At 40.0% G+C, this 27743-nt stretch overlaps 1 protein-coding gene and 4 non-coding genes across 7 annotated transcripts; all 5 read left to right on the top strand.

The window, feature by feature from the left end:
• Nop58 (NOP58 ribonucleoprotein) lies at positions 1 to 26715 on the top strand. 3 transcript variants are annotated; one of them, XM_028860378.2, is made up of 15 exons: positions 1 to 258; positions 4646 to 4722; positions 6777 to 6829; positions 9926 to 10047; positions 12054 to 12190; positions 15176 to 15240; positions 16488 to 16622; positions 17935 to 18080; positions 18779 to 18905; positions 20101 to 20264; positions 21542 to 21676; positions 21965 to 22026; positions 24102 to 24235; positions 25845 to 26014; positions 26459 to 26715. In XM_028860378.2, exons 1-15 carry the CDS (start codon positions 214 to 216, stop codon positions 26507 to 26509), a joined length of 1623 nt encoding a protein of 540 aa, XP_028716211.1. In that variant the 5' UTR covers positions 1 to 213; the 3' UTR covers positions 26510 to 26715. The 3 variants fall into 3 exon arrangements, with proteins under 3 accessions (XP_028716211.1, XP_028716212.1, XP_037066273.1); XM_028860379.2 differs by lacking the exons at positions 1 to 258; positions 4646 to 4722 and adding an exon at positions 6964 to 7151 and having other exon boundaries at positions 6771 to 6829; XM_037210378.1 differs by lacking the exons at positions 1 to 258; positions 4646 to 4722 and adding an exon at positions 7037 to 7151 and having other exon boundaries at positions 6782 to 6829.
• On the top strand, positions 5940 to 6024 carry LOC114685756. The gene has a single exon (XR_003733492.1). It is a non-coding gene; the product is annotated as a small nucleolar RNA SNORD70 (small nucleolar RNA).
• LOC114685757 lies at positions 6933 to 7017 on the top strand. Its single transcript, XR_003733493.1, has one exon. It is a non-coding gene; the product is annotated as a small nucleolar RNA SNORD70 (small nucleolar RNA).
• LOC114685759 lies at positions 18138 to 18219 on the top strand. The gene has a single exon (XR_003733495.1). It is a non-coding gene; the product is annotated as a small nucleolar RNA SNORD11B (small nucleolar RNA).
• On the top strand, positions 18966 to 19049 carry LOC114685758. Its single transcript, XR_003733494.1, has one exon. It is a non-coding gene; the product is annotated as a small nucleolar RNA SNORD11 (small nucleolar RNA).
• Positions 26716 to 27743: the final 1028 nt, after the last annotated feature.

Genomic DNA, 27743 nt, shown 5'->3' with positions numbered 1-27743 from the left:
GTACTCGCCGCTCCACGCGGAGAGAGGTGTGCGGCGTCCGAGCGGCGCGGTCTCGCGGCTCCGGGGCAGGCCGGCGTGCCTGCGCGCTCGCGTCTGCGGCCCCGCGGGCCTTCAGTGGCCGAGAGGCCAGGGTTTTTTTTTTTTTTTTTTTTTTTTTGGCAGTGGCCTGAGGAGCTCGCGGGCAGCCGCGCAGCGCCGTACCCCGGCCTCACCATGTTGGTCCTGTTCGAAACGTCCGTTGGCTACGCCATCTTTAAGGTACGTCGCGTGGAGGTGCTGGACCGGGAGGCCTGTGTGGGACCGAGGCGGAGCGGGGTGCGGCTTGAAGCGGGGCCGGGACGGCTGAGCGCCTTTAAATGCCTTTGAAATCCCCGCAGAAGAAGGCCAGGGCCGGGTCGGCGTTGGGGTGGACACGTGGCTCGGCGGGCTTGCGGATGACCTGCGCTCTCGCGGGTGTGCTTGCTCGGACAGGAAAATGGACAGGACCCCTTTTGCAAGTGATGATCAAGCGCTCACTTAATGAGAACATGATCCACGGTAGAGAGAACCGAAGGCCTTGTCCATGCTACGCCAGCGTCCTGTGACCGAGCTGTATCCCCCAACCTAAGATCGGTTATTCATTCATTCATTCTTCATTCATTGAGGCACGGACGGTCCGCCTATGCAGCCTTGGCTGATCCGGAACACTATTTAGACTAATGAGGTGTAAAGCACGAGCCCAAGATCAGCGTCCTTTCGGGCATGAAACTTTTTGAGTAGTGACTTAGTGTAGTTTGTCGTATTAAAAGATGATTTTTACCGCGTGACCATACAGGAAGACGAAAGGAAGCGAAATGTGTGCTTTAGTGTAGACAACTTGAGGGTTCGGTCTCAAACGCAGGACAAATGGCTAAGGTGGCTATTAACATGTCCGAGGTCACTGGCCGCCAGTCCACCTGTGAACAGGGTCCTCCGGATTCCTATATAACCCGTCCATTTTGGCTACGCCAGTCTCCTGGTGCTCTTGGTCTCCTGGCTCACACGTGGCCACTCGGTTTCTGGTCGCTCTGTTCCTCCTGATATGCTCTCTATCTACAATAGACCTCCTCTACCCATATCTACCAGTGTTATGCACCCCCCTCCTTTTAATTCAGTGAGGTTGCTTGAATTAAATTGAGATGGAGAAATTTTGAATGTTTTTTGTTTAAGATGTAGGAAGGTTATTGGGCACGGTGCTCATGATTTCCAATTTGGCCAATGTGAGGCTTGCCAGTAAGGTGTGGTGATGTAATTGTGTAAATCAGGGAGTTCAGAATTTCAAACTTGAAGCTTAGGTGGGAAATCTAGATGGCTGCTATCTATTTGAGTGTTGTTTAAATAGGGAAAGTTTAAGAATTAGTTTATAGCATGGAAATGATCGAACGTTGGTGTGTTCCTGCAGTGGGATGCTACTGAGATGTGGGGAGCGATGAGGTAGAGTCTTTTGAACTCCTATTAATAGAAAAATTTCATTTTCTAAATTTATGTGTTGATATGGGGCAAAAGTGCTAGATAAAACACGTATAGTTCAGCCGGGCAGTGGTGGCGCACACCTTTATTCCCAGCAGACACAGGCGGATCTCTGTGAGTTTGAGCCAGCCTGGTCTACACATTGAGATCCAGGACAGGCACCAAAACTACACAGATCAACCCTGTCTCCAAAACAAACAAACAAAAAATCATGTATAGTTCAGATTTAGTTTTCTGTTAAACCTGAGGCTGTGTGTGTGTTTGTGCAGTTCAGGAGGAACACAGGATCCACTGATAGGCACTGCTGGTTTGAAGGAACTTGTGTTACTGTTTTTCCGTTTATTTATTTGGATAACTGAATCACCATGACTTTATTACATTTCCTTTGTTGCTTTACCTTTAGTTTTCTTTTTCTTTTTTTTTTTTTTTTTTTTTGGTTTTCGAGACAGGGTTTCTCTGTGTAGCTTTGCGCCTTCTGAACTCACTTGGTAGCCAGTGCTCGAACTCACAGAGATCCGCTGCTCTGCTCCGAGTGCTGGGATTAAAGCCGTGCGCCACCACCGCCCGGCTACCTTTAGTTTTAAATGTGACAGTTCGGGCTGAAGAGATGGCTTAGTGGCTGAGAGCACTTGTTCTTGCAGGGGCCTAGCTTCCCAGAACACATGGTGGTGGACAGCTATCTGTAACTCCAGTTCTAGGGGACCTCTTCTCACCTCTTCCAGCAGAACAGTCACATACATAAAATAAATAAATCTCAAAAGAGAATGGTGACACAATCTCTCAGATATGACCATTCTGTTAATCCAATACTTCTTTGGTTTTTCGAGATAGGGTTTCTCTATGTAGCTTTGTGCCTTTCCTGGAATCACTTAGGAGACCAGGCTGGCCTCGAACTCACAGAGATCTGCCTGGCTTTACCTACCGAGTGCTGGGATTAAAGGCGTGTGCCACCACCTCCCCGCAATCCAATACTTTTTAACTAGAAGAAAATGTGAACTTTTCAAGAGTTATGCTCTACTATTTTCTGACAGTTCATGAACACTGCGTATAGTTGCAGTCTCTGAACAGTTAAAATTGGGACTATTGTGTGGAATCTGCTTTAATTAAAAATAATCTATTTTGCTGTACTTGTGGAATGTAGTGGGGTGTCTCTGGGTTCTTAAGTTTTATCGTACACAAGATAAACTGTAATCTAACTGGTGTGTGCCACTCAGTACAAGTTGAAGCTTAAAATTGTACCACTTACAAAGTAGTTAAAATGTAAAGAAATCAAACTTGGAGGCTAGAAGATGGCTCAGCCATTAGGAGCCCTGGCTGTTTTTCCAGGGAACCTGGGCTAATTCCCAACACCTACATGGCAGCTCACAATCCTCTGTAACTCCAGTTCCAGGGAATCCAACTCCTGACAAGTGGTACCAGACAAACATTCAGGCAAAATACCCATATACATAAAATTAAACAATGGAGCTGGGTGGTGGTGGCATATGCCTTTAATCTCAGTGGCAGAGGTAGGTAGATTTCTGAGTTCAAGGCCAACCTGGTCTACAGAGCTAGTTCTAGGACAGCCAAGGCTACAAAACAAAACTCGCTGAAAAAAGAATAAACATAATTTTAAAAAAATTAAAAATGTATAGCAATTCCTTTTTTTGTTTTGTTTTTGTTTTGTAGACAGGGTTTTCTCTATGTAGCCTGGGCTGTCCTGAAGCTCACTCTGTAGACCAGACTCAGAAATCCACCTCCTTCTGCTTCCTGGGTGTTGGGATTAAAGGCATGTGCTACCACTGCCAGGGTAGAGATTACATTTAGTTATATTTTACACATATATACGTATGAGAAAGGCTGACCTTAAACTTGCAGTGTAGTCTGGATAACCCAACCTTGACTTTCTTTTTTCTTTCTTTCTTTCTTTCTTTCTTTTTTTTTTTTTTTTTTCAAGACAGGGTTTCTCTGTGTAGCTTTGTGCCTTCCTGGAACTCACTCTTGCCCAGGCTGGCCTCGAACTCACAGAGATCCACCTGCCTCTGCCTCCCAAGTGCTGGGACTAAAGGCATGCGCATGTGCCACCACTGCCCGGCAAACCTTGACTCTGTAATCCTGCCTCCACCTCACCAGTGCTGAGATTACAGGCATGCTCCCCACATCTGGTTTTTATGTAGTGCTGGGAAGCTAACCAAGGGCTTGCTAGGTAAGCACTCTTACCAACTGAGACTGGGACTAAGTTAAAATAGCAGCAGATCCTTAACTGCAAAGTTCCATAATAATTGCAATGCTTTCTTTTCATGAAAAGTGCATATGAAATTATAACTGAATAAGTGTTCATGTGTAACTGTTCTATGATGTTATTGGTTTGACAATTACCAGCTGTATTGCCATAAAATTAGGCATAGCTGTATATATTGTCTTGTGTCATGGTTAGCGTGTTCTTTTACAATGCCAATTAGATTAACCATTTCAGGGGTGTTTGGTAAGGGAAGTGTAGATTTGAGGATTGATCTGCCTTATTCTGTTGGAATTGCTTTATCATACAGAGTATTGGTGTTGAAACAAAAATCTTAACTCTTGATTTTATGTGAATCTATATAAAGAAAGTCTCTAAAAGTGGGTCAGAGGATATAGCTTAGTTGATAAGAATGCTTGTCTGACACATTCAAAGCATAAATAAACTGGGCATGGTGGCACATAACCTGTAATCCAGCAATGGAGAGGTGAGGCAAGGGTTTATTTTTAGTTATGTATATGTTTGTGTATACGTGTACCTTGAATGCAGGTGCCTGAGGAGGGCAGGCACCCAATACCCCTGAAGCTGGAGCCATGGGCTATTAGGATCCACCATGTGTAGATGCTGGGAACCTGACTTCAGTTCTGGAAGAGTAGTACAAACTACCACTTAACATGTATCAATACAAAATATGTTTAGGAGCTTAGGGAAAAAGTAGAATCAACTTAAATATCAAATAGGAGCAGAAAAAATACAGGAAGGGTTCTCAAAGGCTGTAACTAGGTTTACTGTTAATTTGACCAAAACTTATGCTGTGTAAGAAAACTAGCTCATTTCAATAAGAGAAGTGTATTTCTCTCCCTGTATTTGACATGAATACTTGTGGAATGTACCTGATTAAGTCTAAACTGCCACTTGAAGAAAACTGGTTTATTGCAGGTTTTGAATGAGAAGAAACTTCAAGAGGTTGATAGTTTATGGAAAGAATTTGAAACTCCAGAAAAAGCAAATAAAATGTAAGTAATATTGAATCTAAGGATTTAGGTGTTTACACTAAGTTGTGGGTATCTTCCCTTTAGATGTTATTTTCTGCTTTTTGGATTTTGGAACGTAAGCTATCACAGCTAATTTGTATTGTAGACCACAGTGGACAGTGCCCCAAGATTAATGTTTTATAAGATATTTGAAGAGGCTAACATGAATTAAGTGTAAATTTCTTTTAAAAGCAGTAATTGTAGCTGGACAGTGGTAGCACACCCCTTTAATCCCACTATTAGGGAGGCAAAGGCAGGTAGAGCTCTGTGAATTCAAGGCCAGCCTGGTCTACAAGGCGAGTTCCAGGACAGCTCCAACTATTACACAGAGAAACCTTGTCTCAAATAAATAAATAAATAAATAAATAAATGGAGAAATTATACAAAGCATGGAAGAGTTTTAGTTTTTGTGGGCTAATAATTCAAACACTTTCTAACTTATTCTATATAGTGTATTCATCTTCTATGACTTTTATTCCTAGCTCTAAAGTATAATTAATTAACTAGGTGGTAAATCCTTAAAAAGTACAGTATTTCCTCAAGGTCTTTTGATAAAATAACAGTGGTAACTAAATGGGTTGGGAGAGACTGGCAGGCTTTTTTTCAACGTAGATTCAGGGTTGCTATTTCATTATTTGTGAATCACCTTGTAAAATAAGCTCGTGGGTGAATGTGGTCCTGAGAAGAAACTCAGTGATCTTTGTGGATTAAGAGGGGTCATATCTATGGATGTCTGTATTGGTCATTCATCTACTACTGCTAATAAATATATAAAAGAATAGAGAGTGATAAACCCAGAGAAAGGGCAGAATGAAGTAGTCATAGCAGTGTGGTGCTCCAGTAATAGCTTTGTTAATGGATTGAGAGATGTTCATGGTACACTGAAGAAAATCAAGCTTCAGTGTAACTGGCTTAATGCAATCCAGTTTATGTCTTTCTGGGTCCTTGAACATTTAGACAAGTGCTGAGAGACTCAGATGGCACTTCCTACAAGCAGAGACCAGGCAGAATAGGACCAAAACGGGTAAAATCAGTACTTTGTTCTTAATGTCTGTGTGCTTTTAAGTGTGCCTTTGATGGACTATACCAGCCTTTACCTTTCCAGGTAAGAAAACTTTGTTTCAGCTAATACTGTTTTAGGCATATAAAAGACTAATTTTTCCATTTTTAAGGTATCTGCTTTGCTGGGTTAATTTTTATTCATTGTTGTCAATGATGTATTCCTTTTGGAACTGAGTCTAAGTGATTTAACAAATTCGTCACTACCACTGAGACAACAATGAATTAACTAATACATTTCTTTGTACAGAAAACATCGTGAATGTAAGCTATGTAGGCAATAATGGAAAGCAACTGACAATAGTCTTTTTAATTTTGGGGGGAAGGATAGGGGGAGACAGGGCCTCACTATGTAGCTCTGGCTGTCCTGGAATGCTCTGTAGACCAGGCTGGCCTCAAACTCAGAGATCCACCTGCGTCTGCCTCCTGAGCACTGGGATCAAAGGTGTGGGCCCCCACGGGTGGGCAACAGGCTATTGTTCACTTGTGCTTGGTGTGTGTCTAGTTGGTGGCTGGTGGTGCTGGGATAGAACCCTGGTCTGTCCTTGGATACATATACTAGGAGATGCTCTAACACAGAACTAAATTGCCAGCTTTTTTGTTTGTTTGCTTTTGAGACAGGAGCTCTTTGTAGTCCTGGCTGTCCTGGAGCTTAATATATAGACTATGCTGGCTTTGAACTCACAGAGATCTTCCTGCCACTGCCTCCCAAGTGCTGGGATTAATGATATATGCAACCTTACCCTGCTCTTTTATTTTTATATATTTTTTAGATAAGTGGAAGCAAGGGTTAAGTAGTTACCTGCACTGGGCGTGGCTCTGAGTAGCTGGAATTGCAGACACACGCTACCACATCTAGCGAGTTTGTCTGGGTAGCATGTGCTGTAGAGACCTCCAGCTTCTCTTTTCCTGGCTGTGTCCTTTTGCAGAATCCTTGTGTTTGTTCCAATAATGTATTTGTTCTGTTTCAATTCCAGAGTAAAGCTAAAACATTTTGAGAAATTTCAGGATACAGCGGAAGCATTAGCAGGTAAAGTAAGGCTAGAGAATTTGTTTTCTTTTTTTAATTTAAAAAATTTGACTTTTTTTTCTTATTAAAAGGTTGTTTTCTTCAGTTGCCTGAGTTAATCTTACTCAATGTTGTCAATGATGTATCCTTATTAGAACTGAATTTAAGTGATCTAACCCATTCGTCACTACCACTGAGACAACATTGAGTTAGCTTTTTTCACTATAGGCTGGTTTCCCCCATGTGATGAGAGATGACAAGTGGTTAAGTTGATCTCCCTCTGGAAACCAATAGCCTAATGCTGAAGCACAGTTCAGTAAAAGCTGTTCTACAAGGGACCAAGGTAATGTGGTCATGTACCCAGCTCTAATACTTTCCTTAATTCAAGGGTAATGTTAAGAATAGCCACGAAATAACAAGTGGTAAGAAAGCTCTCCAGAGTATACAAAAAGCAGATCAGTATTAAAAACTGAAGGAAGGTAGAGCTATTTAAAATACATACAATGTGCACATGCAAACCACCAAGGGACATGAGTTTACATACGGGAAAAGGATTTTTGTTTTGTTTTAATTTAAAGGAAGGAGTGGGTTATAACCTTCAAACTTGGCTTCATGATGGATGAACAGGCATGTTCTGTTACTAATCAGCCAATTATTTGATATAATTTGAGAACAAAGGACTATAAGAATGGTTTAAACTAGACACGATTTTTGTTTGTTTTGGGGGGTTTCTCTGGGTAGCCCCGGCTGTCCTAGAACTCACAGAGATCCTCGTGCCTCTGCCTCCTGAGTACTGGGATTAAAGGAAGGCCAAACACAATGCAAGTTTCTTTACTGTTAATCACTGATGAATTGATCAAAGTCTTTGAAAGAGCCCTGTGAGAGAGAGGCATTATCTCCATTAGAAAAGGTAACCCACAGAAAGTTCATAATAAACATTTTTGGAAGTGAAAGAAATTAGAGGCTGTTGGTGGGGAGGGGCAGGTCCACATGCCGTGACACATCTGTGACAATGAGAGGGCCATTTTGTGACATCACTTCTCTCCCTTCACCTCGGCATGGATTCCGGGATTTAATTTGGTTACGCAGGGTTGAACGGCAAACATTTTACCTATGGAACCGTCTCCCTGGTCCTATAATAAAGCAGTTTTGGCTTGACAGTCCCAAAGCTGAGTAACTGTAGATCATAGTATATACAATTTAAATTTTGTAGCTTTGGGCTGGAGAGATGGCTCAGCGCTTAAGAGCACTGTCTGGCTGCTCTTCTAGATGTCCTGAGTTCAATTCCCAGCACCCACATGGTGGCTCACAACCATCTGTAATGAGATCTGGCGCCCTCTTCCGGCCTGCAGGCATACATGGAGGCAGAACACTGTATACATAATAAATAAATCTTAAAAAAGTTGTAGCTTTAGAGTCTAGTGGGATTTGATATTAATATTATATTATGTATTAGAAGTTCATGTATGGCATCTAATAGAGGTATTCAATACCTCTAACATTGGACAAATAGAGTTTGTTCTCTTCACATTAGGTCCTAGGGTTCAAACTTAGTTGTTCAGCTTGGTGACAAAGCCTTGGCCCACTGAGCCATCTTGCAGGCCCTGCATTTGTTTGAAGTTACTTCTTTCCACCCTGTTTTTTGTTTGTTTGTTTTCAGGATATTTTCTTTTTAAAAAAGATTTATTTATTGTATGCAAATAGATGTTTTGTCTGCACGCCAGAAGAGGGCATCAGATCCCATGGGGTTATAGTTACAGAGGGGGTTGTGAGCTGCCATGTGGATGCTGGGAATTGAACTCAGCTTCTGGAGGAGCAGCCAGTGCTCTTAACCATTGAGTCATCTCTCTAGCACTCTGCCCCACCCCCCAAGACAGAGTTTCTCAGCAGCTCTGACTGTCCAGGCTGGCTTTTTACTCAAAAGAGATCTAGCCACTTCTGCTTCCCTAGTGCTGGGATTAAAGGCGTGCACCACCACCACACCCAGCTTTTGAAGTTACTTCTTAAAATATTTACGACAGTTTTTTGATGAAATGATAGCTATTTGCATGTGATAACCTAGAATGGACACTAGAAGTTAGTCTACTCTAGAGATTTTACTTAGAAAAAATATATTTAAGGGAAGGGTTATTGTGCTAGGTTAAAATTAAAATGGGGCGATACAGACAATTGCAAACTAGCAAGGGGCTAGAGAGAGGATGCTTTTCCAGAGGACCCAGCTCTTCCAGAGGACCCGGGTGCAGTGCCCAGCAATTGGCAGCTTATAGGTGTTTGTAATCCCAGGTGCAGGGAATCTTGATGCTGTCTTCTTGCCTCTACAGGTACCAGACATGCAAGTGACACAGATATATGTGTAGGCAAAATAACTACATATGTAAAACAATAAAACTTACTAAAGTAGAAATAAGAAGTTCAACTTTAAATTTTTAATTTTAAAGTGTGTGTTTCTGAGGATCAGGCCCAAGGCTTTTCACATGCTAAGCAAATACTCCATCCCTGGCCCAAAAGACTAAAAAATTAAAGTAAGGAAAGAATACAAGGAAGAAGTCTCTTTATGAAAAGGTAGATACTATGAACCAGTGTACACAGTGTTAGAAGGTAGAATGGAATAGCCGGGTGTAGTAGGACACTCCTGGATCCCAGCACTTGGAAGCCTAAAGGAGGAGCACAAGTATGAGGCCAGCCAAGGCTGTGGGTGAGCTATGAATGGTTGAATTCTAACACCCTTTTGTTTACTTCTTGAGCACAATCTCACTGTGTTACACCCTGGCTGGCATTAACTGATCCTCCTGCTCCTCTCTGCCTCCAAAGTGCTGGAATCAAAGGTATGCATCACCATGCCTGGCATTTATGAATGGCTTTTATAAAACAAATACATGGGCCGGGTGGTGGTGGCTCATGCCTTTAATCCCAGCAGTTGGGAGGCAGAGGCAGGCGGATCTCTGAGTTTGAGGCCAGGGCTGTTAGTTACACAGAGATATCTTGTCTCGGGAAAAAAAACAAAACAAACAAACAAAAAACAAATACATTTGGGTCTTTTAAAAGGAAATGTTTGCTTTAAAATTTACATCAGAAGAGCTCTCTTGGTTATACTTATTTTTCTGTTTTCCTGAAAAGCATTCACAGCTCTAATGGAGGGCAAAATCAATAAGCAGCTGAAGAAAGTTCTGAAGAAAATAGTAAAAGAAGCCCATGAACCTCTGGCTGTGGCTGACGCTAAACTAGGAGGGGTGATAAAGGTAAGGAGGGTTGTCCCCCGTCAGTCAGTGCTGCAGAGCCTGACTTTGTAGGAGGTTGCCACGGGCTCTCATAATCCTTCTGTTTCTTTTAGGCGGCAACATAATAAGCTCCAGTAAAAGTTGCAGAAACAAATATTCCCTATACATCGTAGAAAATAAATGAACACAAAGAGGATAAAATAAGCTTTTTACTTAGTCTGTTAACATTTTATGATAATCCTCACGTATTTTAAAATTTTCCTATTCAATAAAGATATGTTCAATGGAAGTTTTTAGTGGCTGGCATAAAAATACAAGAGGGGAAAACATTAAGTGAAGTATGGTGGTGTGTCTGTAATGACTTGTATGAGATAATATAAAAATATTGGGGGTCTGGAGAGATGGCTCAGAGGTTAGGAATACTGACTATTCTTCCAGAGGTCCTGAGTTCAATTCCCAGCAACCACATGGTGGCTCACATCCATCTATAATGAGATCTGGTGCCCTCTTCTGGCATGCACGGACATATGCAAGCAGAACACTGTATACATAATAAATAATAAATTAAATTCAATCCAGCACTTGGGGTCAGAGGCAGGCAGTTCTCTGTGAGTTCAAGGCCAGCCTGGTCTACAGAGCGAGATCCAGGACAGGCACCAGAACTACACAGAGAAAGCTTGTCTCAAAAAAGGAACAACAACAAAACAAAACAAAAAAATCTTTAAAAAATGTATAAAACAATGTATGTATGAGTCAGTCTTTCTCAAGGAGTTACCAAATATATGTGAAGTGGACAGATAATGGTACAGGAAAATGTTAAGATTTTAAATAGAGATTTTTGGTTTTGGGGGGCTGGCATTTGCTTCCAAAGTCGAATTTGTGTAATACAAAATCCAGAGTCAATAAAATACTTCTTATATGTACACATTAATACCCTATGGGAGTGGTATTTGAGGGATAAACTTATCCCTGGAGAAAAGACCTGAGGGTTGAAACTTTTTACCTCTACTTTTGATTAAAATGATGTGTGTATATATAAATACTTGGATAATTTAAAATTAAGAAAGAGGCTGCAGAGATGACACAGTCCAGTTGTGAGTAACACTTAGTGGACCCAGCTTCAGATCCCATCACCCACATCAGCAGCTCACAAAAGGTCCATAGGTTCAGTTCAAGGCATCTGACACCAACGGCCTCTGAAGGCACCTACACTTTACTGGGGCACAGAAACTCAAGTAGGTACATACACATAGAGTTTTTTGAAATCTTAAAATTCAAATAAAAAAGCAATGGTTCACTCAGTTCAACAAACAAAAATTCTTGTCAGATTTATTAAGTTTTAGAGCTTGGAAATCATAGCCTAGCTAGAAGGGTAATTGGTGTTTTGTTCTTGTGGTTATTGTTTCTTAATGTGCCTGGAAGTTTTTCATATTTTGTTTCCATCAATTTTTTTTCCCTCATTTTTTTGGTAGAGTCAGGGTTTCTCTATGTCACCCTGGCTGCCCTGCCTCTGCCTCCCAGAGTGTTGGCTTAAAGAAGTGCCAACCACCTCCAGCTCAACTTTTTTGTTGTCGTTCTCCCCCCCCCCTTTTAAAAATTAGGTATCTTATTTTTATTGTATGAATATTTTGCCTTGTGTATGTGTGTTTGCCATGTATGTGCCTGGTGCCTGTTGAGGTCAGAAGAGAGCATCAGATCCTCTGGGACAGGAATTTCAGGCAACCGAGCCACTGTGTGTATGTGGAGACTTGAACTCAGGTCCTCTCCAAGAGCAGCCAGTGCTCTTGTCTACTGAGCCATCTCTCTAGCCCCTATAAATACTGTTTGAAAAGGTGTTATTATTTCAGAATCCAGTGTGGTACCTCATGCTTGTCCTTCCAGGAGGCTGAGGCAGGATTGTTACTCTTGAGTTTCAGGTCAACCTGGTCTACAGTAGTGTGAGTTCTTCTTATAAGTCACTTTCTGAAAACCAACAAATACTTATTTCCTGGAAAACTTTGTTTCTTCTAATGTAAATGTTCTTATAGGAAAAACTGAATCTCAGCTGTATCCATAGTCCTGTTGTTAATGAGCTTATGAGAGGGATTCGATCGCAAATGGATGGTTTGATTCCTGGGGTAGAACCACGTGAGATGGCAGCCATGTGTCTGGGATTGGCCCATAGGTAAGACTTACATACTTACATACATGTGAGTACTATATTTAAAATGTTACAAGTATTCATTTACTAGGAGGAAGATGCCACTGTTGCTCCCCTTCCATGTAGTTGATGATATGAACCCATACAACCTGGCTTTTTTTTTTTTTTAAATGGCCATGGCAGGCTTCTTGCTATCTGTTTTTATATCTTGTGTGTGTGTGTGTGTGTGTGTGTGTGTGTGTGTCTTAAGTTTTTTTTTATTTTTTAAATTATAGTCATCACTCATGATATTCATTACTTACACTCATGATATTAATCACATTTGTGGTATTCATAGATTACAATCGCAGTATTCATTCAATTATATATATTTATATATATATTAATTTTAAATGGCGAATGTCATTTCTTGAAGGGGGTAGGAGGTTAAATACAGGCTTAGAGCACAATGGGAGGACCCCAGACGGCAGAAGTTCGCTACTGATGTTTTACAATCTTGCATCTAAGCTGTTAACGCCCATTATTCAGGATACACAGACAAGGAACTTCCCTTAAGCATTCAGGAGGGTGGAATCTGGCAGGGAATTAGCATTGGGAGGATATCAAGGTCAATCCGCAAGCAAGGCAACAGTTACCCAAAACAGGGGCCAGGACCCTGCAGGTCCCCCTTTTATTAAAAAAAATCAGCTTCTGACTTGGGTTGTGTGAGACGTTAGCAAGTTACTTTACCCGTCATGGAGACGCCTGCCCAAGCCACACAGGTGCTCTGTCTTAGGTTGGTGAGTGCCCCCCAGGCATTACCTGTCTCTGAATACTCATCATACAGGCTCAATCGTGTGTGAGCTGCAGAGTTAATTGGTGCCAAAGATCTCAAAGTGGCACTGGGCTTACAATCTGTGTGTTCGATACAGAAAAGACCCATCTCACCCATAGCCAGTAGACTAAAGGCAACTGAGCCATTCCCTTCCTTAACGAGCCATACTGTACGTTGGAGTCCTTGTAAGATAGTATCCCAAAAGCAACTGGAGCTTGAGTTTATAATTTTCAAAGCCAATCGAGATGTATATAACTACTGAATTGAATTTATCATGCCCAATAGAATGAAAGATTAACTGTGGTAGCTACTTTTGTTCTGCCTTTTTTTTATTTTATTTTTATTTTTATTTTTTATTTTTTTAAGATTTATTTATTATATATACAGTGTTCTGCCTACATGTATGCCTGCTGCCAGAAGAGGGCACCAGATCTCATTATAGATGGTTGTGAGCCACCATGTGGGTGCTGGGAATGGAACTCAGGACATTTGGAAGACCAGCCAGTGCTCTTAACTTCTGAGCCATCTCTCCAGCCCCAGAACCTGACTTTTATTGCCTGTGTTCTTTTTTTTTTTTTTTTTTTTTTTTTTTTTTTTTCAGACAGGGTTTCTCTATGTATCCCAGACTGTCCTGGAGATCTCAGGTAGCCTTTGCCTCCCTGGTGATGGGATTAAAAGTATATGCCACCAAACCCAACTATTGCCTGTATTGTTTGTTTGTTTTTTTGAGACAGGGTTTCTCTGTGTAGTTTTGGTGCCTGTCCTGGATCTCACTCTGTAGACCAGGCTGGCCTCGAACTCACAGATCCACCTGGCTCTGCCTCACGAGTGCTGGGATTAAAGGTGTGCACCACCACCACCGCCTGGCTTATTGCCTGTATTCTTAAAACCTCATCATAGAATTTCTTCTCCCTGTTAGTGTTGGATTATTTATTTCATGTCTTTTCTGTGCTGTGGTCATTTTATTTATTTGCTGTGTGCGTATATACATGGTGTGTGTCTAAAGGCCAGAAGAAGTTGTCCTCGAACATTCCCCCTATTCTTTTGAGACAGGCTCTCTTGGAACCTGGGATACGGGTTTCCTGGGTTAGGCTAGAAATCAGTAAACCCCCATCAATCCTTCTGTCTTGGAGATGGGGTTTTAGGCATGGATTGCTGACTTGGTATATGGGTGCTGGAATCTGACCTCCACTGGTCATGATTGTATAGTAAGTACACTAACCTGCTGAGCCATGACTCCTTTATTAGCCATAGATCCTTAGCATTTGCAATGTTGCTGTGCTGTAATCATCGAAAGTAGTATTTCAGCAGTTGCATGTTATGGTATAGGCCTTTAATACTAGCACTGTCAAAGCGTAGGCAGGTGGGTCTGTGAGTTCCAGGACAGCCTGGTCTATAGAACAAGCTCCAAATAGGAAGGGCAACACAGGGAAATTCTGTTTTGGGGGGAATGGAAAAGGTTGTGAGTATATATAACTTAAAAATAGTTGAATACTTTCAAAAAACAAATAACAGTTCTCTGTGATAAAAGTCAGAGATAATAAAAATGTCCTGCAATGTAAAGGAAACCCCGACAGTATGCAGGTGTAAGGCTATAAATGTCGTTAGTGCCGAGATTTGATACCTTCACATGTACAGTTCCCTATAATTTTCTGTTCACATGTTATACAAATGCTGTTTTTTTTCCCTCTGGAGTGCTTTGAAGCTCTACTGTATGACAACAACAAAACTCTACAAGATCAATTTAACTTGCTGTAGCCTACTAATTTACTCTACTCACCATAACAAATTCATATGGAAATACAGGCTGCAGCGGTACAGATGTGTTAATTTTTCAGCTAAGTAGCAAGTTCAAGTCTAGCTCAGTTGCTAAGGTATTTATCACACAATCATAAGGATTTGTATTCATGCCCCCTAGAACGCCCATAAAAATCCTGGGCTTGGCAGCACTTCAATCCCAGGGGCAAGGATAGAGAGGTAGGTAGGTCACTGGAGCTCACTTGCTAGCCAGCCTAACTACTCTGCAAGTTCCAGTCCAGTGAGAGACCCTGCCTCAAAAACAAGGTGGGCCTCTAGCTGCACTGGAGATAGGTACCCATTCACATGAACACACAAATCGTGAAGGTAGATTGGAATGTGTTAATAAAAGTGCTTTTTAAAATGCTATCTGACTGGTTTTCTTTTCATCTCCCCAGCCTGTCTCGATACAGATTGAAATTCAGTGCTGATAAAGTAGACACAATGATTGTTCAGGCAATTTGTAAGTACATGGCAGAATCTGATCTGTGTAGTTCTGTTTTTTCCCAGCTGTTGTTACTGTTTTATCTGTTGAAAGAAAGAGGAACTAGAACTTCAGTGAGTAGATGATTGGGAAAGCAGAGTAGGAAAAGGAATCACATTGTTAATCATATCTATGGATTGATTTCATTTTCCATCAATGCTAAAACTGCAAGAAGGGTCTGTGTTATTAAGTGTTTTGTTTTTCATCTGGCTTTTTTAGATTCTCATGAATTGAACAATTTTAAGAAACATGCAAGTAATAAAAATTGCTTTGATCAACAATTCTATTACTTGACTGTATCAAGAGTTAAAGTCATGGACTTGGTCCTTTGTGTTACCACCCCTCTCTTCATAGCAGAATTACTTAAATAGCTGAGGAGGAAAATGTTTATCATTCAATGAATAAACAATGTAGATAAAGAAACACAGACACACATAAGATTCCATTTGTAGTACATGCCACAATGAAGAAAATTTCGCCTGTATAAGAAGCCAAACAGGGGCTGCAGAGATGGCTCATAGGTTAAGAGCACTGACTGCTCTTCCAGAGGTCCTGAGTTCAATTCCCAGCACCCACATGGTGGCTCACAACCATCCGTAATGAAATCTAGTGCCCTCTTCTGGCCTGCAGGCATACATGCTGTATACATAATAAATAAATAAACCTTAAAAAAAAAAAATGCCAAACAGAAAGGTAGCTCTTGAAAAGGACCAGGATTTAATTTCCAGAACCCACATAGTGGCTCACAACCATCCAGTTCCAGAGGGATCCTACTTAATGAATGCCTCCTTGAGGGGAATCGGGAACAGACACAAAAAGAGATGCCTAGAAAGTGTTCTCTCCTTCCACCATGTGAATCTTGAGGGTTGAACTCGGGTGTCTGCTTGGCAGGAAGTGACTTCACTCATTTGCCATTACAGATATTTGTTTGGAAATGGAGTCTCATTATGTAGTCCTAGCTGGCCTAGAGCTCCAACATCCACCTGCCTCTGCCTCTAGAATGCTGGTATTGGAGGTGGATGCCAGCACACTTGGCTCCAGAGGTTGCTTTTCAAGGGGTATAAGAATTTCAGCGTAATGGAACTGTTCTGAAAACAGATGTGTTAATGGTTGTATGGCATGAATGTATGTAATGCCATAAAATGCTTGAAAATGCTTTGAGACAATTTGTTGTGTGTGTTAACTACCATCAGTCCCTCATTTGTTGTTTTTATTTCATTTTGCAGCCTTATTAGATGACTTGGATAAAGAACTAAACAACTACATTATGCGGTGTAGGGAATGGTATGGCTGGCACTTCCCTGAGTTAGGGAAAATAATTTCAGATAATTTGACATACTGCAAGTGTTTACAGAAAGTTGGTGAGTTGATTTTTTTTACCCTTAATAATTCAAAATAAGTGACTATAACTCAGTAATAATAATAAATTAATATAATTCAGTAGAATTGTAGTATATACTTAAGATTACTAAAGTTTTAAAATTTCAAATGAAGCTATTTCATTTCTGTTATTTTAAAACTGAGCTTTAACTTTGATTTTTTTTTAAAGTGGCTTCTTTTAAATATCTAACTTACCAAATAACAGATAAAGTCACTAGCTTCAAATGATCCCAACTGACCCAAATAACAAAGATTATTGTTTATCAACCAGTATCCATAAATGTTGTTTTCAACTTTGAGGCTGATTGTAAGATAACAGCTATGCATTAATTACGATGTAAAAATTGATTACATGAGAAATCCAAGGCAAGTGAGGTTAATTGGTCCAGTTCTCTTAGAAGCAGGTTAAAAAAATAGGATGAGCCAGGCGGTGGTGCACATGGCTTTAATCCCAGCACTCGGGAGGCAGAGCAGGCGGATCTCTGAGTTCGAGGCCAGCCTGGGCTACCAAGTGAGTCCCAGGAAAGGCGAAAAGCTACACAGAGAAACCCTGTCTTGAAAAACCGAAAAAAAAAAAAAAAAAAAAAAAAAAAGATACGTACACAGTACAATAACAATGTTAAGTCTTTATTTATTTGTTTGTTTTCTTTTGGAGACAGGGTTTCTCTGTGTAGCGCTGGAAGTCTGGAACTCACTCTGTAGACCAGGCTGGCCTTGAACTCACAGAGATCCACCTGCCTCTGCCTCCCAAGTGCTGGTATTAAAGGCATGTGCTACCACCGCCTGGTGCAATGTTAAGTCTTAAGTGACTTCAAGGTGTATTATTAACTCTGGCTTCAAGGTGCAGCAAAAGTTCGGGTCTCTTATACTGTGGTTTCAGCCCGATGGTGCTGGTGACGCACACACTAGGGAGACAGAGGCCAGCAAGATGCTTTGTTTTATTTTTTCCCAAAGTAATTTTTGGAGATTGTGGGCTGGGGGTATTGAGACAGAGTTTCTCTGTGTGACAGCCCTGGCTTGCTTGTAACTAACTAGCTTTATAGACCAGGCTATCCCTGAACTCACAGAGATCCACCTGCCTCTGCCTTCCAAGTGCTTAAGTTAAAGGCATGTGCCACTATTGCTAAGCTGAAAATTGATTTCTAAATCACTTTTACATAAGAAAAGCCTAGGTCAGACTTGTTCACATTTTGGGTTTTCTCCCCCGCCCCCCCCCCCCCCCCCTTTTTTTTTTTTTTGCTATTTTTATAATATCTGAGAATGAATCTGCTTCATCTTCTACACATTCCATAGGTGACAGGAAGAACTATGCATCTACCTCTCTTTCTGAATTCCTGTCAGAGGAGGTAGAGGCAGAAGTGAAAGCAGCTGCAGAGATATCCATGGGAACAGAGGTTTCTGAAGAAGATATTTGCAACATTCTACATCTGTGTACCCAGGTACATTATACCCACAGAGGCTATAGTTGAGGTCTTTCGAAGTCTGTAATGATTTGATGATGGCAATGATGATTTTGCACTTATTGTTCACCTGACAATATATGAAGGTGTTCAGTCACTACCTCATCTGATGCCATCTTTTTGTGTGTGCTTAGGTGTGGGCGATTCAATAGATGATAAAGTAATTTATATTATGGGCATTAATTTTAGTTTGTTTGGGTTTTGGTTTTATGAGACAAGGCCTCTACGTTGCCCTGACTGTCCTCACACTCACTATGTAGACCAGGCTGGATTGAAGGAATGAACCACCACACTTGGCCCAAGCATTATATTTTGAATAGTAATATAACCCAGTTCTTAATTTAAGACTACAAAGCTGTACCATTAGATTACTTAATTTTATTTATTTATTTATTTTGGTAATTCTTCCTCAGACTCCTGAGTGCTGGGATTATAAGCATGTGCTTGCATGCCTAGCTTTAATTTTAGTTTTAGAGGTGGCTATTTCCAAGCTCCCTATGATTGGCCTCAAACTCCATGCTCATGTAATCTTGCCTCAGCCATTCTAGTAGTGAGAACTGTCAGTAAGTTACCTGTCCATTTCTCTTTGTAGCCATTGAAGTCTAATATTTTCAAAATCAATTATATATTCTTTACTCATAACATTTGTGACTTCCTCATTTAATTCCTCATTTTAGGTGATTGAAATTTCTGAATATAGAACCCAGCTATATGAATATCTGCAAAATCGCATGATGGCCATCGCACCTAATGTTACAGTCATGGTTGGGGAGTTAGTGGGAGCACGGCTCATTGCTCATGCAGGTGACAGTTTTAATGTGATTTGTAAAAGTGGGTATAACACCTAGTGCAGACTGAGGACCACAGTTCGATGATGATGATTACTGTTGCTTTGCCTGATTTTCTGAATAATGAGGGCATCTTCAGTCACTACCTCTTCTGAGACACTGTGGTCTTGGTTAGAAGGCTAAAATTAGTTCACTGTCATATTTTAGCTATGAGTTCAGTCAGTCTTCAGCATCAAGAAAATTCATCAGTCCAAGTTTTGAATAAAGTTTTTAATTTACAGTATTAACTGGACACATTGCTATACTTCATCACAGAAGATCTCTTATTATTCCAGCTTAACTGGAATAATTCTTTCAGCAGTATCAGACAAATACTCAAAGTACCCTTTGCTGTAAGGTCAGAAAACTGTGGGCTCTTTTCAATTTCTTCACCGTTTCAGTCGTTAGGTAACCTTAACAGCAGTAAGAGATAGAGACTAGCTGAAATTCTAATGTTTGTACCATTAGTGCTTTATGTATTTCTAACACTGTTAAATGCAGCAAATCCATCAAAGTGTCTTAGCATACATCTTGATGTTTCCCTTTAAAAAAAAAATTATTATGTGCATTGGTGTGAAGGTATCAGATCCTCTGGAACTGGAGCTGTTCTGTGGGGACTGGGTTTGAATCCCGTATTCTGGAAGAGCAGCCAACGCTCTTAAACACTGGGCAATTCCTCAAGCCCTATAAATGTTTCTTTTTTTCTTTGTTTGTTTGTTTATCAAGACAGGGTTTCTCTGTGCAGTTTTGGTGCCTGTCCTGGATCTCACTCTGTAGACCAGGCTGGCCTTGAACTCACAGATCTGCCTGGCTCTGCCTCCCGAGTGCTGGGATTAAAGGCCTGCGCCACCACCGCCCGGCTCTATAAATGTTTCTTAATTCACTTCTACCTCAAGGGTAAAAAAAATAATGGCTCTATACCATTGATATGACCTAATGTATCTAGAGCAGCAGCGTGCTTGATTTTCAGAATTTTAGAAGATAGATGAAATTGCTAATGTTCATATCACTCATGTGAGCATGCTAAGGAATGTAGAATTTCAGTTCTCCAGTTCATAGATTTCCTTGCACTAGGAATAATAGGAAGCATTCAGTGTTTTCAGGGAATTATGTATACTAGTATAGAATCTTTCATATACCTAAAATTACATATTTTTACCTTTTTTTTGTAGGGTCTCTGTTGAATTTGGCCAAGCATGCAGCTTCTACGGTTCAGATTCTTGGCGCAGAAAAAGCACTTTTCAGGGCCCTCAAATCTAGACGAGACACCCCTAAATATGGGCTCATTTATCATGCTTCTCTCGTAGGCCAGTCAAGTCCCAAACACAAAGGAAAGGCAAGTACAGTTTTTCCACTTTTCTTTTTCAAGATACATTTGTGTGTGTGTGTGTGTGTGTGTGTGTGTGTGTGTGTGTGTGTGTGTATACACTCGTGTGCGCACATGCATACTAAGTGCATATGTGTACTCAGATACTAGAGGGCATTAGATCCCTGAGTTCTTGGTGGTGTGAGCTGACATGTCTATGTTGAATTGTGCCCAGGTTCTTAGTAAGATTGGCAAATGCTGTTAGTATCTGAGCCATCTCCAGGTGTGGTAGTGCATGGCTTTAATCCCAGCACTTGGGATCTCTGTGAGTTCGCTGCCAGCCTGGTCTACAGAATGAGTTCCAGGAAAGGCTCCTAAGCTAAGCAGAGAAACCCTGTCTCAAAAAACTAATTTTACATATATATAAATGTGTGTGTGTACACACATATATGTATGTGTATGTATACACACACACATATATATGTGTGTATATAGAGAGAGAGCCATATGTATATAAAGAGCCATCTTTCTAGCCCCTGAGCTTTTTTTTTTTACCCCTAACTCATTTTTCTTCTCTCTATTACAGTGTTTATTAAAACTTCAGTTTCTTTTAATTTACTATATTTAAGTAAAAGGCATTTTTATATATTAAATGGTACTAAATTGTAATCTGCTCTGTTCGTCAAGAAAACCAGTATGTATTAGATAGAGCATATTTAGTGTGCTGGACATTTTCTAAAAATCAAGTTTGGATGTCTTTTACACATTTCTGTGTTTTTGTAGATACCTAACTGAATAGGGCTAAACTGGAATTTTGTGAAATTCAGAGCACACTAATAGAAATAAAGGAGTAAGTAGACACTATAAATTAGTTTGAGGAAGGATCCACAAACACTTAGACATTGGTTAAGCTTATCCTTTCTCTCCCTCTGTCTGAGGTTGAGTTTAAAACCCTATGTAATGCTGGGTACCAGCTATACCACCAAGCTACATCGCCAGCCCTGAAGAGATTCTCTTTAAGTATGTGTGTGGTGCATGTGTGTGCACTTACAGAGGTCAGAGGACAACTCGCAGGAATCAGTTCTCTTGTTCCATCCTGTGGGTCATGGGGATTGAATTCAGATCATCGGACTTGTTATTGCGTGGAAGCAATAAAAGGGTAGAGAGACTGGACTAGGACTTTTCTAGTCCAGAATAAATGGTCGTGGGGTGATTGACTATAATATTCTCAAGAGTAAACGATGGGGAGGATCTATATCTCCTTGGAAAGGAACACTGCTGCCTCTGAGTTTATATTTTCTTAATAGATTTCTCGAATGTTGGCAGCCAAAACGGTTTTGGCTATCCGATACGATGCTTTTGGTGAAGATTCCAGTTCTGCGATGGGAGTTGAGAACAGAGCCAAATTAGAGGCCAGATTGAGAATTTTGGAGGACCGAGGGGTAAGAAAGAACCACACCCTGTCTTGCAGATGTTAACCTTTCAAAAGTTAATGAATTATAGTTTCATGAACACAAAATCACCTGTTAACATGGCTTTTTTTTATATTTCTTAATATGCTCAATAGTATATTTTCTGCTAATAATTTATCTTTGCATTAGCCAAGAACATTTCTGTTAAGCAATGCTTTCTGTTGAGATATGTTTACTCAAATTAGCAAAGAAAATGCATGCTGTCCAATAAAGGATGTGTTGTAGATTTTGATTAGTAATTTTCATTTTTCTTCTTAGATAAGAAAAATAAGTGGAACAGGAAAGGCCTTAGCAAAAGCAGAAAAGTATGAACACAAAAGGTAAAGTACATTGTAGAGCTCCTTGTTATTTAAATATATTTAATACCTTTTTTTTTTTAATTGTAAACTCAGTGTAGAATAACACTTTTGAAAAAGGGGCTGGAGAGATGGATCAGCAATGAAGTGTTAAGTTCAGATCTTGCAGAGGACCGAGGTTTCGTTCCCAGTACCCAGTTGGTGGCTCACAATCAGGCACACTTGTACACACATACCTGAGGCAAAACATTCATGCACAACAGGAATCATTTTTACAACTGATGGGGCTTGAGCAATGAATGGCTCAGTAGTTCAGAGCACTGACTGCTCTTGCAGAGGACCTGGGTTTGATTCTAAGCACCCACATGGCAGCTCTCAACTGTCATGCACATGTGGAAACAATGAGTCTACTGGCAACTAAAAATCGCATTTAGTGTGTCAGTATTTTGAAAAATGTGTGCAGTTGTAGAATCACTAAGTTGACAGGCTTGATCTTTTTTGTCTATCTTGAGCAGTTTTCAGGAACATGTTAATTACAGTCATCACCATGCTGTCTATATACATCTTTTATATACATCTATAATTTTTTCTTGCCGTTTAGTTTTTCATGCTTGACTTCTAGTTTTTGTTTGTTTGTTTTAATATATTTGTGTGTGTTTGGGTTGTGTATGTATACAGGCAAGCCACGGCATTCATGTAGAGGTCAGAGGACAACTTTCAGGAGTTTGTACTTCGACCATGTGGGGTCCAGGGATTGAAACAAGGTGGTTGGGGTTGGAATCAAATGCTTTTACCAATAAAGCCCTCTTGCTGGTCCTTGATAAACATGTATTTAATTCAGTCACTTCACTTACTCTGTAGTGTACCATTCAGAGTTATCTACAGTGAAACTTTTTCTAAAAACCCCAGACAGGCCTAAAAATACAGTCCATAGTCATAAAGAAGTATTGAGGCCTTACCTGGATGTAGAGGGATGCTTTATCATTTCAGGCTAAGTGGGATGTTTGTAAGTTACAGGGATTGAAATGGAGTTGTGCATCTTTTATGATAAACTGGTACCGTGTATCAAGGTCCTCCAGTAAACCACTTGGGAAGTGAATGCAGCGTGGCTCAAAATAATGTTCAACTTTGCCTATATTGCAAGTTGGAGGCCAATCTAAGCTACACAGCACCCTGTCTTTTAAAAAGCAAAAAAATTATGAGGTCTTGCTATATATATCTTACCTGGCCTGGAATTCAAAATTATTATTCTTCCTTAGTATCCCAGTTTTTGTGGTTATAAGCATATACTATGATCTCTAGGTATGTGTGAATTTTAATGAAATCATAGGTTATAAGTAGATAGGGTAATATTTAACAGCATTAATTATATACATGTAGAGTCCATCCTTTGGTTGACTTGTGTGGGTCTTTGCTTTTTTTTTTTTCTCGAGACAAGGGTTTCTCTGTAGTTTTGCTGCCTTTCCTGGATCTCCGTTCTGTATCCCAGGCTGGCCTCGAACTCACAGAGATCCACCTGCCTCTGCCTCCTGAGTACTGGGATTAAAGGCGTGCGCCACCACTGCCCGGCTGCCTCTTTGCTTTTAAATGGTAAATATTTATAGTTTATAAAGTTTAGCACCCATTCATCGACAGCAATTCAATGGACAGAACATTACTCACTTTGTTTCAGATTCCTGTATTTGGATCCACTGAAAACATGAATTGACTTTGTAGGGGATCAGTGTGTTTTATACCACTTACGGGCTTGTGGTGAAGGTTTGTCTGAAATGGGATTGTATATAACATCTTGTGTTGTGTTGTGTTAGCCAGTGATCTAAAATTTTAATAAATGTAGTTAATTGGAAAGTGATTTCACTTGATCATTTTCCTTTTGATGCTCTTGTTTTTCTATATAGTAGTAAGTGCGTAGATTAATAAATCAGAATTATTTGTCTCACTTCTTGAGTGTGATTGACCTAACCTAAACTACCCTAAACCCACTTAAAATGAAACAGCATTGTGTCCTTTGTATTATCCAACAGTATTTGCTTTTTTCTTGAATTATTTCAATTACAGGTATTTGTAAAGATTTTCCACACTTTATTTGGTTTTTTCAGTGAAGTGAAGACATATGATCCCTCTGGTGACTCCACACTTCCAACTTGTTCTAAAAAACGCAAAATAGAAGAGGTAGATAAAGAGGATGAAATTACTGAAAAGAAAGCAAAAAAAGCCAAGATTAAAATTAAAGGTTAGTTTGAATTAAAAAAAAACCACTCTATTTTTATTTATTTTGTTGGGGATGGGGGAGCATGGCACAGTACACATGTGGAAGTCAGAGGACACTTTGTATGACTGGGTCCAGAAAGTAAACAGACTTAGGTCCATAGTCTTCCCCACAAATGCCTTTACCCATTGAACCATCTTGCTGGTCCTCGTTGGAATTTTAAATTTAATTTTTTCAATAATACACTCAAATATCTTGATCTTTTTAAACTATAGACTTAAGTATTGGAAATATACCTAGCATTGCATTCAATGAAAACAGATGCCGTTGTTTTTTGGGAAGTTAGGATGTTATTAAATTAGATTTTAGTGTCTTTATATGTGAGCTATTTGTACAGTTAGGTGGCTTCTAAATTGATGACCTGAGTTTCAGTCACATGATTAAGAGATGTGGATTAGTGTAGCCTGCTGTTCACTGTCAGAGTATCTAAGAGCAACCAGTCAAGTTGGTAATAAGCAAAGGCCCCATCTATACCTGGTACTGAGTGTCTGCTAGTATGGTCAGAGTAAAAGAGATCCAGTGATTCGTTTCTAAATATCTTTGTTAGAATGTATTGTTAATAGATATAGAGAATTGGTAGAGAAACAATAATAGGTTTATTAATTTGTGTTTCTATTTTCCTAATTGAACGATTTAAAAAACAAAACTAAAGTCTTATTTCTGGCATTTGAAAGCATGTTCCAGAGTAGTTAAAAATTTCAGCTGTATATTGGTCCATTGGCTCTCATGTACCTGCCAGTCATCTACCCAAATACATACTTCATTTGTAATGTTGCATACTCTTGGCGTGGTACCACTTTCCTCCATCTTTGACCCTTGTGTTGAAATGTCAGTGTGTAACTCCCCTTCTGATAGCTCCCTAACTGCTTTATTTTTATCCTTACCTTTATTATTTACTTCATGTCTCACCCATCTCTCATGCATATTCATAATTATGGCTAGGGTCCCTGTGGGTGTATACATGTTTCTAGAGATTGGAGGTGAATATCCATGTCTTCTGCCTCAGTTTTGTAATTGTTTTTGAGACCTGAGCTCTCTAGCTCTTGATTGTCTAGATTGATTGACCAGCAAGTTCCAGGTCTACTTGTCCCCAGCTGTGGGGTGGCAGGCCTGCAGCACCGTGCCTGACCTTGCATGGGCGCTGGGGAGCAGAGCCAAGCTCAGGTCCTTCTGCCTGCCTGTGCAGTGGGCGCTTCACCTACTGAGCCATTCCTCTGCCTTCAGGACCAGTGTTCAGTCCAGGCAGGAGTTCTTGAGGAGGTGGAGCTCCAGAAACTCACCTCTGGACCTGTCCTAATAGAATTGACTCTTCAGATCATCAGGCTACATAATTGATTGACCTCACTTTAATCTTGACTTCTACTATGTAATTGCTCATCACTAAAAAATTACTTCTCTGAGCTTGGAATAACAGTATTAGACAAGGAGGAAGAATCCTACTAGAAGCTTCCAATTACAAAATGATCATAAAAAAACAACACTGGAGAATTAATTGCCTATAATGACAGAAAGAAAAATATTCTTGGGTTTTGGGGAAGTAAGCCTAATACAATTCTAATTCTTCCTAAACCAGCTGAAGTAGAGGAGGAGGAGGAGGTGGTGGTGGAGGAGGCAGAGGAGGAAGAAGAACAGGTAGTAGAAGAGGAGCCATCAGTAAAGAAGAAAAAGAAGAAGGATAAAAAGAAACACATTAAGGAAGAGCCGATTTCCGACGAAGAGCCATGCACCAGCACAGCAATTCCTGTATGTGATTTTGGTTGTTGCTTTTTATCTTTTAAGTTTATTACAGGGCTTTTAAACAAACCTTAAGCGTAGATGTTAATAATAAGTATTGTATTCTTGGTCAGAAATAACCAGGTGTTTTATTTTTAAAAAAAGTAATAGAAAAATAAAACTGCCTGATCGTATTTTTGTTATAGAGGCATTTTCTCTCTTAGTTTTTACCATGAAAAGAATTTACTCTAGGGAGGAAGGAATATGGTTGGTTCTGTTAGTTTGCTGTACTAAGGATTGAACTAAAGGTGTGACTACTCCACCACACCCCAAGCTCACCGTTTGTTGAAACTTGCTTTCCTGGAATTGCAGTTTCAAGTTTTTCTACAAAATTTCTTTTCTGATTTTACACTTTATAAGGAAAGATTAATATATTGCCAGTATTTCAAAAGCATTCTTGTTGGTTATTTTCAGAGTCCAGAGAAAAAGAAGAAAAAGAAAAAAAAGAAAGAAGCTGAGGATTAATGGAAAGAAACTATCATTCTGTCACCTGGATACATCATGCTTAAGATTATGAGCATATCAGATGCTCTTTAAAATAATCAAGGAAGGTTGAGTCAATCCAACAGTGATTATCTGTAGCTTCTCAAACCTTTTTTGTGTCTTGACATCAGCTGTTAACTAACCTTAGTCTTTGATACACAAATAAAAATATTTTCTTTGTATTATAAGGTAGTTCTGTGATCTCTTTATATTTTAGGTAGAGAATCTTTAGCCTTTTCTGTTTGACATAGCATTAATTAGATTTTGATTGTTATTGTTGAAAAGTGAATGTCAATGATTGAAAATTAGAAATTCCAAAATTGGATATAGCTTTTTTTTTAAGGTGGTAATTAGATGCACCAATTTAAGATTTTGTGTGTTTTTCTTGTCTTCTCGATTCTAAAACCTGCTTCAGAAAGTAAGAGAATAGTTGTATTTTATCATTCTACTTTTGATGTATGGTTTTTGAGACAAGGTCTCATGCCTAGACTCTGTGTAGCCAAGGATGACTGAACTTCTGAGGAGTCTCTTCCTTCCAAGTGCTAAGATTATAGACCTGTGTCGCAATATGTTTAATGAGGTGCTGGGGAGCCCATCTTCAGCGGCTTCATCTATGCTTACCAAGCGGTTTACCAACTGAACTACATTCCCTGTTTCTAGTTCTCTATTCTTAAAGGGTGAAATGAAATGGTTCTTAGTCTAAACTCTCATGTTTATGCTGGGAATTGAACCCAGAATCTCACTTGTGAACTGCAGCTTCAGTTGCTGGCTGTGTGTGTGTGTGTGTGTGTGTGTGTGTGTGTGTGTGTGTGTATGTATCTGTTTTTCCTGCTGAAGTTCAAGAGTCCATTGGATCCCCTGGAGCTACTTATGGTTGGTGGTTGTAAACCAGTATGTGACCCAAGATCCACTGTAAGAGCAATGGGTGTGCTTGACTGCTGAGCCAGTCTTTGAATCCTGCTGATTTTTATGCTAAAATACTTCCTGTAAAGTATAATGACAAGATAATTCATAACTGCCATAAAAAAAAAAACTTCGGCTTACAGTTTCAAGGGGTTCTGTCACAATTATTGGCCATTGGTTTTTGTTTCTTTCTCAGGCAGGATCTCACTATGTAGCTCTGGCTGGTCTTGAACTCATAGAGATCCACCTGCCTCTATGAGTGGCTGCCACTCTGGAGTGCTGGGTTCTAAGTGTATGCTGCCACCACGTGCCC

The sequence above is a fragment of the Peromyscus leucopus genome, chromosome 13, assembly GCF_004664715.2.
Source record: "Peromyscus leucopus breed LL Stock chromosome 13, UCI_PerLeu_2.1, whole genome shotgun sequence".
NCBI lineage: Eukaryota > Metazoa > Chordata > Mammalia > Rodentia > Cricetidae > Peromyscus > Peromyscus leucopus.
Note: the sequence above shows the minus strand (reverse complement) of the source record. Positions and strands in the feature narration are given on the sequence as shown.

Coding starts and splice junctions, on each gene's coding strand:
- Nop58 (XM_028860378.2), top strand. CDS start 214: ATGTTGGTCCTGTTCGAAACGTCCGTTGGCTACGCCATCTTTAAG. Junction 15,241..16,487: donor AATGATTGTTCAGGCAATTT/GTAAGTACATGG, acceptor TTCATTTTGCAG/CCTTATTAGATGACTTGGAT. Junction 21,677..21,964: donor GAATTTTGGAGGACCGAGGG/GTAAGAAAGAAC, acceptor TTTTCTTCTTAG/ATAAGAAAAATAAGTGGAAC.